We start from the raw sequence: 20,071 nt of genomic DNA, 5'->3' as shown, positions 1-20,071 counted from the left end.
GTTTGCTGTTCGTAGCTGACAGGAGTGTGTGTCTTCTGTGACACAAAATAGTTTTCAATGTTGAAAACCATTTTACTGATTAATACTTTTGTAGAAACTGCTATTTTTTTCTGGATTCTTGGATGAATGGAAAGATAAAAAAAAAAAACAGCATTTATCCGAAATAGAAAACTTTTATAACATTATAGAATGTCTTCATTGTCTCTTTTGATTGTTTAATGTATCCTTGCTAAATATATGTAGTAATTTATTTAAAAAATAAATTCATAAAATCTTACTGTACTAACATTTTTGAACAGTAGCATAGAGATTCAAATACTGCAGAGATATTGAGAAATATTAAAAATGTGTTTTTAAACACTTAAAAAAACTGTATGATACAATTGCTTTAATATTGTTCCCCATGTGATCCATTTATAATGTTATAACAAAAGTTATAACATATTTCAGTTTGAACAGTCTGACTCTGAATATATTGTCACACAAAAATGACCAAGACACAGGTTTAAGTCACATGACTTTAATTTTTCCATATAAAAATATCACTCTCATATACAACACAACCATAAGTGCTTTCACTGAAAGCAGAAACCTCTCCAACTCCTTCACCTGTCAAGTAACAGATCGACATTTCCTTGGGAAACTTTATCGCACCACAAGGGGATTGGCTGACTAACCACCGTCTAACAGTCAAGTACCACAATTAACCTCTCGAATGGGTCATTACATTCTGCCATTGAAAATAATATTCAAATTCAAAACAGAACATGAAAAGCTTTAATGACAAGAACAAAGAAACATAGAAATTATTGAAATAGAAATGTCCAGATTTGTTGCTGATCTGTTGCTAATTTAAAAGAGGCGTTTTCATTCGTTAAACCAATAAATTACTTGTTTAGACTGGTCTAGGTGAACATTTGGACATCAATTGTCGGAAGAATTTGTTTTACGAGAGCAAATATTTGAAAAGATTTCAAAACTCAAAGCAAATGCTTTTAAAAGCTCAACAAATAAACCCCGATTCAAATGGAAAACAAAGTGCTGGATATCAGAGCAAATAAAGGAGGATTATGTGTGGGCAAAAACAGAACGAGAAAGAATGACAGATGGAGAGAAAGAAATACTGACATATGTTGCTGGGACAAGCATAAACAGCCTCTCTGCATCTCCGTTAGATACACAAACACATTCACAGTCCAATCCCAGGTTCAGAGAGGCAGTATTGCACACAGCTGACCTCCTCCTGAAGGAGCCTTCAAGAGAAAATACAACTTTCTCTGTCGGCGTCCTCCTCGAGTCCTGAGGGGAAGACAGCGCACGAGCCGATCGGAAGAAGCTGACTCTCATCTCAGCTCTCAGCGGCTCCCAGGCGTATGTACGTGAGTTTCCCTGGAGCCGCGCTCATGCTGGATGCTCCGGTTTTGAAGAGCACAAGCTGATGACCTGCAGAAAGCAAAACTGTGTGTGAGAGAATGGACATTTCCTGCTACAAACAGCAGACGGAAGACAGGATGAATAGGATGTGAGAAACAGGACGTGGGAGGAAGAGAAACATGAGAGTGTTGTGGATCTACGCCACAGGTGCGGTCGCGTTTCCCATTGTTCTGCGTTTTATTGTGGGTGAAATCCAGTCATTTCAATAGGAATCATCATGATTGGGAATTTCACATGATGACATAAGATCTGCCCACTCTGATTTCACAACGGGTTCAAGTTAATTACACTGATGCTGCGCTGACCAACAGAAAGTGACTTCTGTGTGAGCTGTGCTTCATACATTCACTACGCTAGAAATTTCGCTAATGTGACTCCACTTTAATACCATGTAATTAAGCTGGATTCTACCAAGTGTTGGATAAATTTGAGCCAAAATACTGTTGATTTTGACATCAAAAACAAGAGGGAATAATCTTGACAAATGAAAACTCAATATCTGTTCTCTTTTAGACAGTAATGAGTTTAAAATGAGAACGACTTCAGAGTTTAGAACGGTGATTAACTAACGTCTACAATAAGCTGTTTAAAACGTGCATTCAGCCGATCAATTTTGAGCATCCAGATGGTATTATCAAACATATCTTGTGGAGCGCTCTCAGAGTACGCCTTTAATTAAAGCATAAAGTGGACTTCAAATATGTCTCATCCTGTTGCGCCCTCTATAGGCCATGATCAGCAACTAGTCGATGTCAAGCTTAAAGCATCATGGCAGAACATTAAAGTCAACTAGTCTTTGAAACCCCTACCTCCTTCTCAGATGTTTCTCATGACAAAATGAAGCAATAATCTCACATGTCTCCTCTAAAGATTTACAAGCAATCTACAAAATATCTCACATCCTCCTCAGATTTGTCACGATGAAGTCAGCGATTTCAATATGAACTCGAAAATTTCTCATCTCTCATCCAAGACGAAATAATCTGAGCTATGATATCCAAATTGATTTTATAGCTCTATATTTTTTCTCTATGTCAGCTATTGTCCTATTTGTCTTTACTTTCATTCCGCCATGAAATGTTCCACTGGGCTATAAGAACAGATCTTAATCAGTTGAGAAGCGCTGGTCTATATGCGGTTGTTGTGTGTCACGATTTATAAACGAGGCGAGGGCAGGTCTGAAACACTCTACATAGGCAGCAACTCAGTGCAACAAACAGATAGCATAGACTTGATTCACAATTGCATTCAATAGAGTTTGAGAGTGAATAGAGAGTTAGTAGATAGTGCTGTGATCCTCCAATTAAGTGCATTAGTGTCTGTCCACTTTTTCATCTGAGTTGGTTCCGCTACGGGAATATTTTTTTTCCATTCATTTTTCCCATAGGTATTTTAAAAAGTCTTTGTTAAAACATTATAAGCCATGAATCAAGCCGATCAGCAACGCTGGTAGTTTTACCATTTACTGCTCTTTGTTATTCTTCTAGTTATTTACCTATAGTGCAAGTTTCAGACATTTGCAGTGTTGTAATGTAACGGAGTACAAATACTTTGTTACTGTACTTAAGTAGAAATTTCACGTATTTGTACTTTACTTCGTTATTTAAATTTATGTCAACTTTCACTTTTACTCCACTACATTTCCTAGATAAAATGTATACTTTTACTCCGCTATATTTCCACTAAGCATCTTCGTTACTCGTTACTACAAAATAAAATCAGAAGAAATGTGTGCGACTACAATAAGGGAGGTTTGGCGAATCACTGCTCCTAGATTGCAGTACGCACGGCGAGCGCTCTATTTCAGCGTAATGCTTGTTTGTTGCCATGCCAAAGGAGGAGGAAGCACAACTGAAACCGCCATGGAAGCACGAGCTGCTGGAGGACCTGGAGCACGTTTAACCAGAGCTGCCAACTCTCACGCATTCACCGTGAGACACACGCAATTGACATTTTTCACACGCTCTCACGCCACACATGCATTTTCTCACGCACAGAAAAATCGCGAAGCAAAGAGGACACGAAGACCGACAGACTAGACAAAGCAAGTTACTCTATGACAACTTACCGAATTGTATATTCCTCATACATAATATCGATCAATAAGTGTTTTTCATCAGCGTGAAGAGGTCAATAACATAGCTGAAGGACAATTATGTCACATTTACCTCAGGAAAGCCATTTAATAAACATAGGCTAGCCTATAGCACAGTTGGCAAGAAAAAAAATAGCTATAGAGAGTATTTTGCTAAATATGTGTTCTATATTACATATTTATTATATTTTTACTTATATCATTAAAGGTTTTATTATAATAATAAAAAACGCATTATATTTAATTATTTTTAACCTTAAATAATAGCCTACTACCAGCTGATAGGGCTCTCTGTATGTTTACAGCATTAGGTGAGTTGTTTTTATTGTTTGTTTGTTTTTTTTTGAGAAAAATTAACGCCTATCTTGTGTAGCCTACCTAATATTTATACAAATGAGTCAATATTAAATCAAATCACAATTGAATTGAAATAATAAAAAAGCGTAGCTTACCAGAAATTGTTCCATCTAAACATTGTAACATGTCACTAAACCTAATAAAATTCAGTTTAATTACAAAAATGTTAGTGACAATCACAATACACTTATTGTGATGCAATTTTTTTTACAGCTAAAGGTACATGCAGTGGGAAATAAACGATAACACAAGTAGCCTACAGTACAGGCTACACAGTCCCTCCAGTTTTTCGCGTTTCCGTGATCGGTGAATTCAACGCATAACCAAAAAAAAACAAAAAAAAAAACTTTTACTTTTACTTCAATTACTTAAGTACATTAAATATCAGAAAATTACTTTTGATACTTAAGTACAGTATATATCAGATACTTTAAGACTTTTACTTAAGTAATATTCTAAAAGGTAACTTTCACTTCTACCAAAGTCTTTTTCTAGTACGATACTTGTACTTTTACTCAAGTATTGCTTTCTAGTTCTTTATACAACACTGGACATTTGCAGAAAATATCTTACTTCCGCGTTGCAAAAATGAGCTGGATAGTTGGTATGAATGTATACTAAGCTGAGCTACACACATTTAAACAGTGCGACACTTGGCAGCTTTACCTGTCCACGTGCTCTGGTTGGTAAAGACGAAGGCCCGGCACTGGACGTGGCTCTCACACACGTCGATAGCTTCGTGAACGCTGAAGACTGACAGCAGGCATCCGTCGTGCTGATAGGACGGCCAGCAGCGGTAGTTCTCTGCTGCTATTGAGGCATCTAACACACGCTTATACTCTGCCAAAAGAGAGAAAGTCATGTAAAAATGCTATTCTTCAAAATACTGCTTGTAAATATTTGTTATTTATGGGAAATGGCCAGATAGTAAACCACTTTCTTTCTTTTTTTTTTATATTTAAAATATTGCTACTGTTCTGAATGTCAATCGTAAGCAAGTAAATCTTTCATGTTCAATGGTTTCTGGCCAAAATCTGACAGCCCCCATGACAGCACTGACACACACTGCTCAATAAATCAAACACATTGCAACTGTCCAAGAAAAGCACAGTGTGTGTATGTGCGAGTGCGTAGGAGCTCAACACACAGCAACACAAGCTCCTTTATTGTGTTAACACAGGGGGTGTCTTGTTCTTTGACGGAGAGAGTCTTCAGGCTGTTGGTAGTCAGAGTTTGACATGTGTCTTTTGATTTCTCCTTTATTTATTATTTCCTCCAGAAATTCACTCACACACATTTCAAACACCACTCAACGTGACCCCGAGCACAATAAATGCCTCCGTCGCGGACAGTCACAGGCAGAGGAAAGCCAAGAGAAAGAGGGAAGTAGATAAAAAGAGAAAACGGCAGATGAATAGAGGGAGACTTGAGGAGTGACGGCCAAAAGAAAATGAAACTAACGCTGTCCCTCCCACACATTCATCTCGTTCTGTCGCTTATCTCTGCACTGCCTGTCAACTCTACAACACTGCAGTCCATCGCTGAGATAAAGAAACCAATGCTCCAAACCCACCTAACATTGTGTCAATGTGTACAAATCAAAGATGTGTTAGGTTACTGTAATGAGAATTAGAGGGGATAATTGTGATTAAGAAAATGTTGCAATGTAAATCGCAAATTTTTAACAAACTTTAAAAGAAAATCTCCTACAAGTTTCTATCAGTTAGTCTGTCTGTCTACTGAACATAAAACTGCTGCATTACAATCATAACCAATAGGAACAATAGAAATTAGATAATACATAGCAGAACTAATGGACAAATGAGATATCACTGCGGATGGGGTTAAAAGAGACACATCCTAATCGATCACGGCTGGTTGTGAAACCGCACGATGATGGAGTAACGTGTACGGTAGAGGCGTGAGTTGAGACGTGGAGAGTAACTAATGAGAACAGACACTGCACCGCTGCCAACATTCACTGATGGCCAGATCACAGAAGTGTGTTTTTAGTCATAAAAATGTGCAGCTGTCTGTTTCTCGTCTCGGTCATGTTGTATCAAGTCAACATTACAAGATGTGATTCACATTAACACAACATACTGTTTGTAATACTGAATGTATGACATTACATTAGTGAACAGGGGCAGCTGTTCTCTCTCAGATGAGAGAAAGAATAAATGTAGCTGTCCGTACGAATTCAACAGCTGCGAGGAGCTCAGTTTGGGGAAAACGGGCGCGTAGGAACAATCTGAAAAATGTGTGTGTGGATGAGGCACATTATACAGTAAGATGAATATTAATAGCATGATGTCCCGTTTGCCTTTAACTGATTTTCTGAAAAGCACAGTAAGACCCAGCTAACAGGGAACATCTGGCAAGGTTATGAACAAACATTCTTCTAATAGCATTAATAGAATGTTTGTTCAAAGTTATCTGGTGTTTAGTAATGTTCTTAAAACATAAGCACAAAAAACATTAATGATTAATCGCATCCAAAATAAAAGTTTGTGTTTACATAATATATGTGTGTGTGCTGTGTATAATTATTTTGTATATATATATATATATATATATATAAATACACACACACACGCATGTATATATTTAAAAATGAAAAATTGAAAAATGTGTTATTTATATATAAAATATTTATATTTATAAATTATATATATAAATATATATACATGCAAATATTTATTAAATATATAGATGCATGTGTGTGTATTTATATATATACAAAATAATTATACACAGTACACACATATATATTATGCAAACACAAACTTTTATTTTGGTTTATTTTATATAATCTTAAATGTGTGGTAACACTCTAGAATAAAAAGATGATTGATTATGTCTCAGACACTGAGACGTTATTCTAAAGTGTTGCCAAATTGTTTTAGTTGGACGTTGGTCAGACATTTTTTAAATGTTGCTACTTGTTTCAGAACGTTCAGAGAACATTCAAAAGTAACATAATGTTTGCAAAATAATAAAACGTTCGCATGACCAAGAAAAAAATTTCTTTAAAACATTTAATAACTGGATGTTTTGAACATTCAGAAAAAAAATAGTCACTACCAAATGGGAACATTAGCAAAACATGCTTTTGTCAGCTGGGAAAAGAGGTCTGTATTTGTATTTCCTCCTCTTCCAAAAGTATCTGAACGCAGTGCTCTGCTAGCGCCCCGTGACAAGACCCAGCAAGCAAACCTGCATCACTTACTCGTCTAAGATCCTCAAGCCGAGTTGACGACAGCGCTTCGTGACGTTCCTCTTTTTCATGCTAATGCACCGTTAGTATGACCGTTAAAGACCGTTGAAGGACAGCTTTGATTTCACGCCAACCGCGCTGAAACACAGCCAGTCTGCGTTTTCACAATCCAACCGTGGCTCTTTGACATTGTGGTGATTGGAAGCGGAATAGCGATGGATACACTGTCATGGACTGCATGCCTTTGGCAAATATGCTGACAATGTGGTCATGTATTGGAAAAACGATCCCATGGTAATCCATTTTGTGGACAGGATATATCGGCATAGAGCTGTCAATATGACTGCTGCACCGCTGTGAGGTTTGTAAATGCTTCTGGATAGTGTCTCGGATGGTTTGGAGAGTTTTACTCGGTTTTTTTATGCTCTTGGAGAAGGTTGTAACGTAAACTCAAGGCCTCATTCACAGCACTGTGACAATGGGCCTGATAAAAGGAGAAGAGCCTTTAAAAGACTCGAGCTAACTGTGTATTACAAACGTCCCTCCCGACTACTAGGCCATAAATGTCGGAATCTCTGAGTCTCATTTTCCCTCTCTTGCTCTTCAGGGATATGGCTGGATGGGCTTTACTGACGTGATTCACTGTTTCTCCTGGAAAGCAGGGCTTTGAATGAAGGTGACTGGGCAAGCTGCCTCGATGAGGTCTTTCTGAAGAGTGAGGAGAGGGAGGGACGCACGAGGCAACTAAGTGGAGCAAGAAGCCAGTAAATAAGAGCAACTATTAGACTCTTTATTGCCCTAATTAATGCTTTATGGAGCGCTCGCTGTCTTTGAATGTTCCTGTAAGACGCAGGAGGAATGAGAGGGAAGTTGATGTAGTCAGCCAGAGGCATGCTGGGCTTTTAATGCGCGTTGGGCAGGAGTGAATTCCGTAGGGAAGCCCTGTCTGTATCCATGCAAACTCACAGTGCCGCCATAGGACCCTGCTTTACAAGAAGAGCTAAAACACCAGGCAGTGCAGAGACGTGTCCAGTCAATGTACTGCCCGCTGGACTGGAATGGAGATTACGAAGGCCTGTTCACACGACACTTTGAATATTAGCCGATCCCATTTATTCCCCATTACCTAGACTAGAGAGTAGAATGGCTGATTTAATGCTGAAATATATATATATAAGATACTTAATCATGGCAAATAAGATGTTTACAAATTTCTGAATTTAAATGAACACTTAAGCACACTGAGTCGGACACTTTCGTATGCGTTTGTTTGTATTCGTAATTCGTTGGCTCTGAATGATCAAAACACCTCTCAAAATGCTTGCTACGGATGCGAAAAACGCAGACAATCGAACCCAATCCGATTTTTTTTTTATGACGGATGATAGTTTCGGAGGCAGTGTGTAAACGTGATTGACACAATGTGAGGTCGTGTTTATTTTTTAACGTGCGGAAAAGTCAAGCAAGATTTTAATATTCTCTTCTGCTCGCCAATGCTGCATTTATTTGTCAAAAATACAGTAAAAACTGTGAAATATAACTAAAACTTAAAATAACTTTTCTATTTTAATTTATTTTAAAATGTGATTTATTCCATCATTACTCTAGTCTTTAGTGTCAATTTATCATCATAAATATGATGATTTATTATTCTTATCAATGTTGAAGACTGATCAATGTGCTGCGAATATTTCAGGATTCTTTGATGAAAGTTGACAAGCATTTATCTTAAATAGAAATCTTTTGTGGCATTATGAATGTCTTTACTGTCATTTTTGATCACTTTAATGTGTCCTTGCTGATAAAAACAACAACATTATTTTCTTTAAAGCCACAAACCTTTGAACTATAGTGTATTTTACACATTTACTCATAAATTGAGCATTTCTATGTTGCCAATCGACTAATCATCTAAAAATGACCAAATACCCGGCCAGTTGTTATCGTGATATGACTTAAATGTGACCCGTGCTGGCAAAATAAGTCGCAATGAGCAAATGAAAAAAATTTGTTGGAATCAGACAAAAAATGACTGAGCTGCACCTGTTTGAAGTCGATAGAGTCAGCAAAGTACATTTTTCTCCTAGCAACCATACCTTAAAATCCCTGGTAATAACACCAAATTTGGCACACATGAAGAAAAATTTATATTCAACTTTTTTTCTCTGATACCACAATTGTTTGAGTAACATTAATGAAACAGACAGCCTATATTAAGATCTACTGTACCGCACGGTTCTAACAGAATGCTACACATCTGATAATGTTTGAGTGAATTTTTTTTGACAAAATCTATTTTTCACTTGTTTCGCCTGTAGATCGAAATGATCCCGTGCGCATTCCGACTCCTTTTGCCACCACGGGTCACAAATATTTGCAATTGTTTTTTTCCAGTGCAAAACTATTCATACCAAATCTGATATTGAACGTTCGCCATTCTCGTAAAATTGTACAAAATGGTTTTCATCAAGACAAAAAAAAGTACGTAGTCTGCAAAAAAAGGAATGGAATAAAATAGTATTTTTCAAAATTGGTATGAAGCGTGAATTTTCGAGTTAGTTATAGTTAAACGTCAAAATGATAGTCTTAACGCAGCACAAAACTGTTGTAAATGAAATGTACAGTTTAAAGCCAGCAAAGCCAGCTGGTGGTGCAGTGAGAGTGGAAAGAGTTAAATCTCTCTGGAGAAGATGGCCCTCTCTTGCTTAACGCTCTCATCAGTCAACAAGTGTCTGCTTTAGACTGCCAGTGGAGCATGAGGGATAGCAAAGAAAGAAAAAGAGAATAGGGACAAAATGTTAAAAACGGGTGGAGCGAGTAGGAAGGAGACTGAGGTGCTTCTTGCTGAAATGGCTGTTTTGTCCGTCGGGAACGTAAGCAGCCCCTCTGCTCACCAGTTATATAAACTCTAATCTTCTAAATCTCCTCTCATTTGTCCTTACATGCACACACAAATTCTCTCTCTCTCTCTCTCTCTCTCTCTCTCTCTCTCTCTCTATCTCTCTCTCTCTGCTGACTGAACAACTGGTTAATTCCGGGGAGATTTGAGGAAACCCATTCGCTGCCAGGGTTCTGCTGCCTTCCAGTCGTTTCAGAATGATGGTATTTACGAGATGAGCACATGAACACCACCACAATTACCAGTGGGAAACCCAGGCTTAGGTCTTAAAGAAACCTTTTTTTTTTCTTTTTTTTTTTTTTTACATATTTCTGTCTTGTTTTCCAGGACAAATATCTAAACATCCTTAAATCAAGATCCATTTACTTAAGAAGCGAAATGACTTAAGATATTAAGTCTTGTTTTCTGAAAAATCGACCAAAATTAAGTGAGTTTAAAACGACAAAAACATCGGCCAGCTCGTTTTCCCGCTGAATTAAGTTTATTTTGTGTACCCCATTGTCAGAAAACTTTAAAAACTTAATTTTGATAAATGTTTCAGAACAGAAGACCTTATATGACATTTTGCTTGTTAAGTAAATGTATCAAGATATTTGTACTTGAAAATAAGACAAAAATGCAGAGTTAAAAAAGTAAGTTTTAACTCTGCATGTTGACTGTACTTAACTTAATCTGCTTAATCTGTACAAATATTATGCTGACTTAAGACTGTAAATTTACAGTTTTTTTTAAAAACTCTCACAGATGACATTCCAGTAAATTTGGTGCTAGCACATGTTGCAAAGCTAAAAAAGTGATGCACAAAAATCAATCATGAAAGAACTGGAAGTAATTTATAAAATGTAAAAATAATAATAATAATTAAACTATTCTAATTAAACTAAACGGCCTCGTATTCACTGAAATATTAATATAGTGCAAATTTCTCTCAACTCTGCCTGCCTTGGATTAGTGAATGAGCTCATTGCAGTGCATTCTGGGAATGCATACCTCAGTGAAGCACATATGCTGCCAAGTTAGATATCTTACAAGGCAGAATAATTTTTCTGCCGCCCATTTTGAACAGTAATAGAAGTGCCCATGTTGCCTTAAATGCTGTCTAGCTAGGTTTTGCAACAGAACTGCATTTGTGAATGAGCATCTAAACTTTGGTCATTTGAAAGTGTTCAGTAATGTCAAAGGTCAAGGTGTTTTGGTATCTGTCTGGGTCACTCACCTGTTTTGTATGCCTGCGTGTTATTCTTGAGGTAATGTCCGTTTCTGTAGATATCCAGCACTTTTTCGAGGTGAACCAGAGTCTCGTCGGTGCCCCATATCAGCTCTCCTGAAACACATTAATACAGCATAAACAACTCTAAACTATTAACGGTTTACATTCCGTCATTAAGAAAACATTCCTACGGAGTGATGCTGAAGTGGACGTTTCGTGACACCGGGAGGGAAAGATAGGATCGAGTCTGGGCCACCCACGCTACCCGCGGCTTCACGGACTGTTGTGTCCCAGAAAAACAGATTTCAAACGCTATCAGACATGCCATTATACTGATGAACATGCTGATAGAGCGCATCAGGAAAGGAATTAAGGCCAGAGACAAAAGGCATGCCGAGGGACAGAAAGAGAAATGTTGGGATGTGAAGAGGAGGAATGTTTGTATGTTTGAACAAACTTATTCTCCTCTATAAAAAGGAGTCAAGAGCAGGGCTTGACGTTTACTTTTTACAAGGAGCGCATACACTCCTAAAAATATAGGAATGCATTAAACAACTTTAGGGGTGCAGGGACAAATATAAGTTCGAATTAAGTATAAGTTTGTATTGTATTTGTAAAACATAACATTTTATTTCTGCATGAACACAGTTCAATATATTTGCGTTGTTGTCTAAATGAATGTACTGTGATTGTTTTATAAGGGATGCTCGCCGAAGAAGCGTGTCTTGGAGAGTTTGTGAGGATCAGTGATGTTTATGTACACATGGGCACCAGACACTCCAAATAAAGACTTGACATCGCTGAGTTTCCACACGTTCAGAATGATTTTATCTTTCATTTGTATTTTGGTGTGTTTAATAATTCTGAATGGATCTGTATGTATGCAGTCCTTTGGCATCTCCCTGTGGTCTTGTTTGGTATGGCAGATTGACTTGTGCCGGGCACTTTGCTGTGGTCCGAGTCCGAGCGCGATTCTGCGCGACACAGTTCGAGTGCAACCGAGCTCAGACCACCTCTTTCAGGTAGCCTCGGGTTCGGTACCCTGGGTCTGCATTACAGCTTTAACATTACCAATTTTTCATGCAAACCGTGTCCCGTACCAAACTAAACTGCCAGTGTGAAAACGCCCAAGTTACTGTATATCTGAGCAGAGTAAGTACTTTTAAGTTGTAAAGAATGTTGACCGTGACATAGTGTCGGCCCAGATCTGGCTGTGTGGAATCCACATGTACCAGATGTGGGCCGGATCTGGGCCGACACTATGTTGCTGTCTGGGACTGGTCTAGATGGTTGATCAGCTAAACTACCTGTTGGATCTAGTTTTGGGCTGACAGACCACCTTACACCAGCTACCAAAACCAGCTTGACCACCCTGAGCTGATATGACCTGCTTTTAAGAGCAGAACTTGGGTAGTGAAATCAAACTCACCTGTAGAGTTGACGATTTTGTCCAGAAGGGGTCTCAGTGCCGAGGGGGCACTGTGAGGTAACAAGTAGGTGAAGAAAAATCTAGAAAATATGGAAAACTATGTCAACATTTCACCTTAAGTACACCCTAAAATACACAAATAAAGCACAAGTTGTCTCAGATCTCAGGCCATGAACACACACCTGTAAGCATTGTAGAGGTTCCTCTTTTCGTTGATACCCTGACAGCGGCCCTTGTGGCAGGGGAGGGTGAAGTTGCGTGCGGGGAACTCCATGAGACAGTCTGAAGGAGAAGACGGGGAGCAAGGCGTCTCCTCAACACTGGCGTCGTCCAGGTCGGTCACTTTCAACACCCCCCCCACCAGAACGAACTGTCGTGGCCTGAAGTCCAGCAGGGTGACGGACCCGAGCGGGGAGTGGGACAAATAATGCAGCAGCCTCATCAGACTCAAACAGATCTGCGGAGAGCAATATATTATTTTGTATTACTGAATATATTACGGAAAGGTTGTATATTCATATAAATAACTCTAACCCACATATGACATGCAAAAAAAAAAAAAATTTGATTTAACTAAAATAAATCGAGGGAGTGAATTAAAACAACATGGCTACTTTATAACTATAACTGGAGAATAACTGAATACAAAGTCGTGGAAAATTCTTTATTCGAGGCCATGATGTCTTAATTTGGCATCTCATGTGCAGGGCTCTGAATATAAAAAACTAGAAATGCACAAATATTATCTTAGAAAAAAGAAAGATTCACACTACTAATTGGTCCAATAGGATGTTTTGATTACCGTCCTTGTGTGTCATCGTTAACCAACAAAATGCACAAATTTTTCACAAAAAAAATGCACAATCTGCACAATTGCAGATTGTCAGGGTTATGTTTAAGGGTACGTTTACACGACAAGATGGAAAACTTTTTCCTTCGCGTTTTTCCAGGGGACAATGTTGACAAAATGTTCCTCGTTCACACGGGTTCGTGAAAACAACTAAAAACGCTGTATTCTGCGGTCAGGCCAGTAGTTGGCAATGAGACTGAACACGTAATACGCATCGCATGGCGTCATTCTCCTATGTTGTTGACGTAGTGTATACAGTGCTACGCTTCCTGGTTCTACATCAGAACGCCGCCTCACTATTGGTCGACGCTGGTCACGTGAACCCCACGACATATGCGTGTTAAGAGAAGGGGGGGGGGGGGGGGTCGGTTGTGTACAAAAAGTATTCTCGTCACTTCATAACATTAAGGTTGAACCACTGTAGTCACATGGTGACATTTTAACAATGTCTTTCCTACCTTTCTGGACCTTATAAGTTGCAATGATGTTGCTGCCTCTTGGATTTCATCAAAATACCTTAATTTGTCTTGTAAAGGGTGAGTAATTACTGACAGAAATTACATTTTTCGGTCAACTAACCCATTAATCATATATTAATATGTTAATTACTTATCTTTATTTTGATTAAAGATTACGAATTCAACTGAATGTGAGGCACCGCCAGAAGTTTGGACAAATTAGTGTTCCTTGTTTGAGACCATCCGAAACCTTGTCAGAATGGACTGTCTCCAGGCACTGGAAGCTCCTCGTTGAAAGAGCCACTTGAGTGTGCGAGGCCTGTTGTGTATGTGCATGTCTGTGAGCGCACGACTGTGTTACTTGAGGATTAGTCCTCTTATTGTGTGTGAGGGTACGAGGAGTGAGGCTGAAGCTCTGGCAGCTGGTACACCTCGCATTCAAGCAACACCCTCATCTACCACGCTCTTAGGAGCAGAATTCAGAGGATTAGCTGACCGTAGGGAAAGACGAGGAGGACGGAGACGCAAAGAGGAGTGAGAGGGGTGAATGCAACCCAAAGAAGGAGAGGAGAACATAAAAGAGAAGACAAACAGAGAGGAGATGAGGGGGTGGAGGAGACACTGCCCACGTCTTTCACAACAGACAAAAGCTGCTTTTAATACACTCCGGATTAGCAACTACTGGGAAAGGTCAGCCCCCCTCACACCGTGTGACTGCGTGTGTGTTTGTGTCTTGCTTAACGTGGTAGGCAACCGGTAGCTCTGGCAAATCCATTGAGAACGCCATTGTAAGGGAGGCGAGGCCATCCAAAACACCACAACAGATTCGGTTTCCTCAAAAATGCAGTAAGCATTTGTACCATTCATACACGTGTGAACTGGCTGCAGGATATTGGGAAAAATGACATTGCAGTATTTTATTTTTTATTGCGATTATATATTGCGATATGAAAAGATACTGGAATTTGAGTATCTATATTTGGAAAGAATTAATAATTCTAAAATGAGTGTGGTGATATGCATAAGTGCATCTGCATAAAAAATACAAATAATAATAAATAAATAAAAAAGCAAAAATATTACTTTTACTCTGAGGACATTTTTGAGTGCCGAATTATTTGGGGAAAACTTGAGTTTTCATTCGCCACATTCCCGATGTTGTTTACCAGTTCAATGTGACTATAAAATAATTGTGATTATTAATAAAAAAAGACATTAAACAAATTAAGAAAAACATTGTAATAATAATATTTTACTGTAAAATTACAATACTAATATTTATGTCTTAAATTCTTCATTTTCAAATGTTAAATCATCGAGCTTTTATTTTGATGGGTTGCTGAAAAATTATTTCATTGTAATTATTATTAAATAATTAAAATTATAAGTAATTATAAAAATAATATAATTGTAACTATAACTGTTCTTATAATGCAGTATAGGTCTTAATGAGTTTTTATAAATATATTTATAAAATAGTAATACTTACTTATAAAGGGAGCTATAATTCATTATAAGCATGGACCTCGTAGAAACTGTTACCATAATGGTATTTTACTGTAAAATTGTAATACTAATATTTAAATCTTAATTTCTTATTTTTTAAATGGTAAATCATAATTTTTGAAGGGTTACCAGCAAATAAAATGATGCGCTGCCGGTTTCAGAATGAAGCGTAGCACGTGTTCATTTACACACATGCATATATTTATTTCATTAAATCACGATTTAATAATGGCACTAAGCCATATCACAAAATCGATTTTATTTTGATATATCAAGCAGCCCTATGTGAACATTTGCTTGCTTGTCACATATTTGGTTTAGCTGGCGAGGGCCTGGTGTGTGTACGGATGTGTCTTCGCTCCCGGCATTATGTAGAGGGAATAAAAGCCTTCGTCAGCGCGCAGAGGAAATGGCTTTGGACCTAAATGAGCTGTTTGGAAGTCAACGGATTCGACAGTCTCCCCAGAGTCTATTAGTGTCTCATACGCAATTCAAATGTTGCTAAAGCATTGCTGGGGTGTTTCTGCTTTGTTCCACATGAGGAGGAAGAGAGTGTGACTGTAGAGGACGGTCTTAAAGAGACAGGACACATTAGCACTTACAAACATGTGGAATGAATGTAACTCCTTGGCTTTGTTCAGACAGTCAGCTAATCAGTTTCTTTGGGTATATCTGACTCAAATCCGTTTACTCAAATCTGTTGTTTGGAGTCTGAACAGCAAAAAAAATGCATGAAATCCTAAAACTTGCAATCTGATTAAGATAATTATTGATATTTGGAAATGCTTTAGTCTGAAGTGTCGCACTGGAATTCAAGAGCTTTTCATTTGGGACGCAACACTTATGTAAACTCATACACAATGTGCCGTGTGTTTATAGTGCATCACAGCTGTGCTTAGAACTGTCCAAATTCACACATTTTTGCTCACTCATACCTATTTAGCAAACTGTCCCATTTAGTAAATAGTAAATAGTGAATAAGTGAATTATGAGTGATTGGGTTATTGAAAGAAATACATATTTTTCATCCAGCAAGCATGCATTAAATTGATCAAAAGCTTCAGTAAAAACATAAATAATGTTACAAAATATTTCTATTTCAAATAAATGTTGTTCTTTTCCTATATATTATTAGTTATAACTTATTAGTCATTATTAGAAAGTATTTTGGTATTGTGTTGTGTCATCATTACCAAGACATCCAATGTAGATGTTTTTGATAATAAAGGAATAGTTCACCCAAGAATGAACATTCTGTCATCATTTACTCACCCTCAATTTGTTCCAAACCAGTAAGAGTTTTTTTCTTCTTCTGTTGAACACACAAAAAAAAAGATATATAGAAGAATGTTGGTAACCAAACAGTTTATGGACCCCATTGACTTCCATAGAGTCAATGGGGTCCTTCAACTTTCTGGTTACCAACATTCTTAAAAAATATCTTTTGTTTTCAGCAGAAGAAAGAAATTCATACAGGTTTGGAACAGCATGAGGGTGAGTAAATGATGACAGAATAAACATTTGGGTGAACTATCCCTTTAAATACACTATACCAGAATTCATCACTTGCAAAATGATAGCCTTACATATTTAATAAACAAATCAGAATTGTGTGCGCTATGAAACTTCACATATTTTGTCCAAAACCTGCAGACATTTTGTCAAAGGACTGACTGAAATTAATTAGGGCTAGATCTGACAGAAACATTCACACACACACAAAACACACAAGTAGGTTACTCTCAAAACCTCAAAGCTGGGTAAAATATATAAAGGAATGCATAAAATGTTTAAAAATAGTAAGAAATGAAAGGAGAAAGCCAAGAAAAGCCTTAAAGAGGCAATAAAAACCATGAGAAAATCAACAGCAGGAACTCTTAATCCACTGAACATAAAGTCACAACTTGCCTCATTCTCATTAAAAGGGTTTCATTGTTCTAGACTGGAAATTCATTCAATATGACTGAAATATCATTCTGAAACGCGAGCCTAATAAATATGTTTAGCAGAATACTACGGTAGGTATGAGTTATGGTAAATGAAAGTCTATTGAAACTAAAGTACGGCTATGAATTGCTCTGCTGAACTCTATACCGCGGTGTTGACATGTAGACGAGTGCACTGTGTTCGTTCCCTGTTAAAGCATGACATGTTCAGCGAGCGGCGAGTGTGTTGGTCCGTGTTTGTGAATCAGTGTGAGGGTGCGTGAGTGTGAGGAAGGCCAGTAAATGCACTTCTGAGTATAACTGTGGTCTGATTATGGCTATTTTAAAATGTAATGTAATCAAATTGCAAGTAGTTCGTTTTTGGAATCTGATCACATATAATCAGTTACGACTCCATTCCTAGAGCTTCCAAACGAATGTGGGTTTTTTTCCTAGAGCTCCTCCTGTCCGAATTTAGGGAAGAATCCAGTGAATAAACACCACAGACACAGTGTAAGAGTAAAACTATATGCAAAATAAGTGTTTTGCTAGATGAGAAGTTTATTCTATGTATCATATTTTTACTACTTTAATTCATTTGACTCTAATTCATTTTATAACTGTATCATTTATTTCTTTTAATTCCTTTTATAACTGTTTTAATTCCCCTTGCTTTTATTTTGTGCTTATTTTCTATGCAAAGCACTTTGAATTGCCAAAGTGTGATTATTTGTATTTCTTTCTATGTAAAGCACTTTTAATTGGCAAATGTGCTATATAAATAAACTTGCCTTGCCTTACCCAGCACTGTTTAGCTAAGTTGTGAGCCTGCAATTATATTCTGAACGTATTTATAATCTTTTTAATTGACTATAAATCTGAGCTCATAACATATAACACATCTCCCATTTAAAGCCCATGTTCACAGATTATCGCATGTCTTTTTTTAACATAAATTTGTGTCTTCCTGTTATCAGAGGAAGAGCTCATGCATTGGGATTTCATTCGGTTTCATCCTCTCTGAACAGGATGCGCTTTGGCCACAGGAAGTCATAGCAGATCATTATGGGATGTTGCCAGGGAGGTAGCGATCAGGCAAAAGCTGTGCTACTTAACAGGAAGTTGAGAGAGAGCAGAGAGCAGGACGTCCCACAGCAAGCTGTGCTGTAAAACAGGTTTAACTCTCTACTATGGATTGCTTTTTGGTAAGTGTTTGATTAGGGACATGGGATTCGGACATGTCGCAGGCAGGACTCAAACCTGTGTTACCCACATGAGCACCTGACTGGGTATGAGGCAAACATATGAACCGCTGGCCCGTGGCTTTGCACAGAAAACACAGTTCGAGGTCGGCCGACTGGGTTGAAGTCATTAAAAATGTTTATAGTGCATTATGAAATGGTAGTAATTTTATGAAATGAATGTAATTTTGTTCCCCTGTTTGTTTATTCAGGGTAAATGAGCTGTACCTTCTGGCCTCTCCCAATCTATTCATCTTTCTCAAATCATACATCAGAATATATTCAGTGGTGTCCAAAAGTCTGAGACCACTAGTGAACATGATTTGTTTTTTTACTCTTTGTTAACATTAGTTAATAAAAATACAAAAAAAAAAAAAAAGAAATTATATTATCAGCATAATTTTCATGAGAAGATGAATTTAAAGAATTTTAATTCTTTAAGTTTTAGGAAAACTACTAACTAACTAACTAAGTACAAATAAATACAAAAATCTTTCATCAAAATTAACCTTTAACTTTTTATTAAGCTGAATTTAGAAAAATGGTGAAATGAAAAATAAACATGACTGTTTTTAAATGTTTTCAAAATCCTAAAACTTTATATTTATTTAGGTTTTCAATCAATCAATAATATATATATTTTTTCAATATGGTTTCAGACTTTTGGGCCTTACTGTATATAATATTTTACAATGTCATACATAATGTTCAATTGACAAAAACCTTTCATTTTTTTATTATGCTGAACGTAAACAAAGGTTACTTTTTTTTTTTCAAATTTGAAAACTCTCTATGTATTTCTAGAATAAATAAATAAATAAATAAATAAATACATAACAAGTAAGCAAGTTTTAGGTTTCAGACTTTTGAGCCCCAACATATATATATTTTTTACAATGTCAAATATTCTTAAAATCACAATAACATGTTTACTATGCTAAATGTAAAAAAGAGAACGTATTGAAAACGCTCTATGTAATTCTAGATTAAATAAATAAATACGTAGTAAGTAAGTAAGTTTTAGGTTTCAGACTTTTGAGCCACATTGTATATACGTATATATATATATTTGTTTTTATATATATAGATTTTTTTATTTATTTATTTTTTTTTTACAATGGCAAATAATCTATAAATCACAATAACATTTAATTATGCTGGATATAAAAAAAGGTTGATTTATTAAAACACTCTATGTATAACATTTAATTATTTTTTCATAGTAACGTTAGAAAAATCACTGACTCCATTTGTTCACATCTTAACTGAAGGCTGGACGTCCCTCCCTGGAGCTCCAGAGAGACAGTAGATGTTGTGTGTGATGAGAGCCCAGACTCACCCTGAATCTCTCGTCCCAGGGCGTCTGCAGCAGCGTGATCATCTCCAGAGGGCTTCCCAGCTCCGTGATGGCCGTCACCGTGTCCTTAATGTCGTTGCTGTCCTGGTAGCA

At 37.2% G+C, this 20,071-nt stretch overlaps 1 protein-coding gene across 1 annotated transcript in view; it reads right to left on the bottom strand.

The window, feature by feature from the left end:
• Positions 1 to 504: 504 nt before the first annotated feature.
• Positions 505 to 20,071, bottom strand: part of pkdcca (protein kinase domain containing, cytoplasmic a) — a 33,773-nt gene continuing 14,206 nt past the window's right edge. The window contains exons 2-7 of the mRNA XM_084391757.1: positions 19,961 to 20,071; positions 12,824 to 13,098; positions 12,642 to 12,721; positions 11,219 to 11,326; positions 4,553 to 4,726; positions 505 to 1,443 (exon numbers count right to left, since the gene is read on the bottom strand). The exon at positions 19,961 to 20,071 is cut by the window's right edge and continues 12 nt beyond it. Coding sequence (XP_084247883.1) covers positions 1,349 to 1,443; positions 4,553 to 4,726; positions 11,219 to 11,326; positions 12,642 to 12,721; positions 12,824 to 13,098; positions 19,961 to 20,071 — 843 coding nt within the window. The 3' untranslated portion in view covers positions 505 to 1,348. The remainder of the gene's footprint in view (positions 1,444 to 4,552; positions 4,727 to 11,218; positions 11,327 to 12,641; positions 12,722 to 12,823; positions 13,099 to 19,960) is intronic.

This window comes from Rutilus rutilus (genome assembly GCF_951802725.1).
Source record: "Rutilus rutilus genome assembly, chromosome: 20".
In the NCBI taxonomy this organism is placed as follows: Eukaryota; Metazoa; Chordata; class Actinopteri; order Cypriniformes; family Leuciscidae; genus Rutilus; species Rutilus rutilus.
Note: the sequence above shows the minus strand (reverse complement) of the source record. Positions and strands in the feature narration are given on the sequence as shown.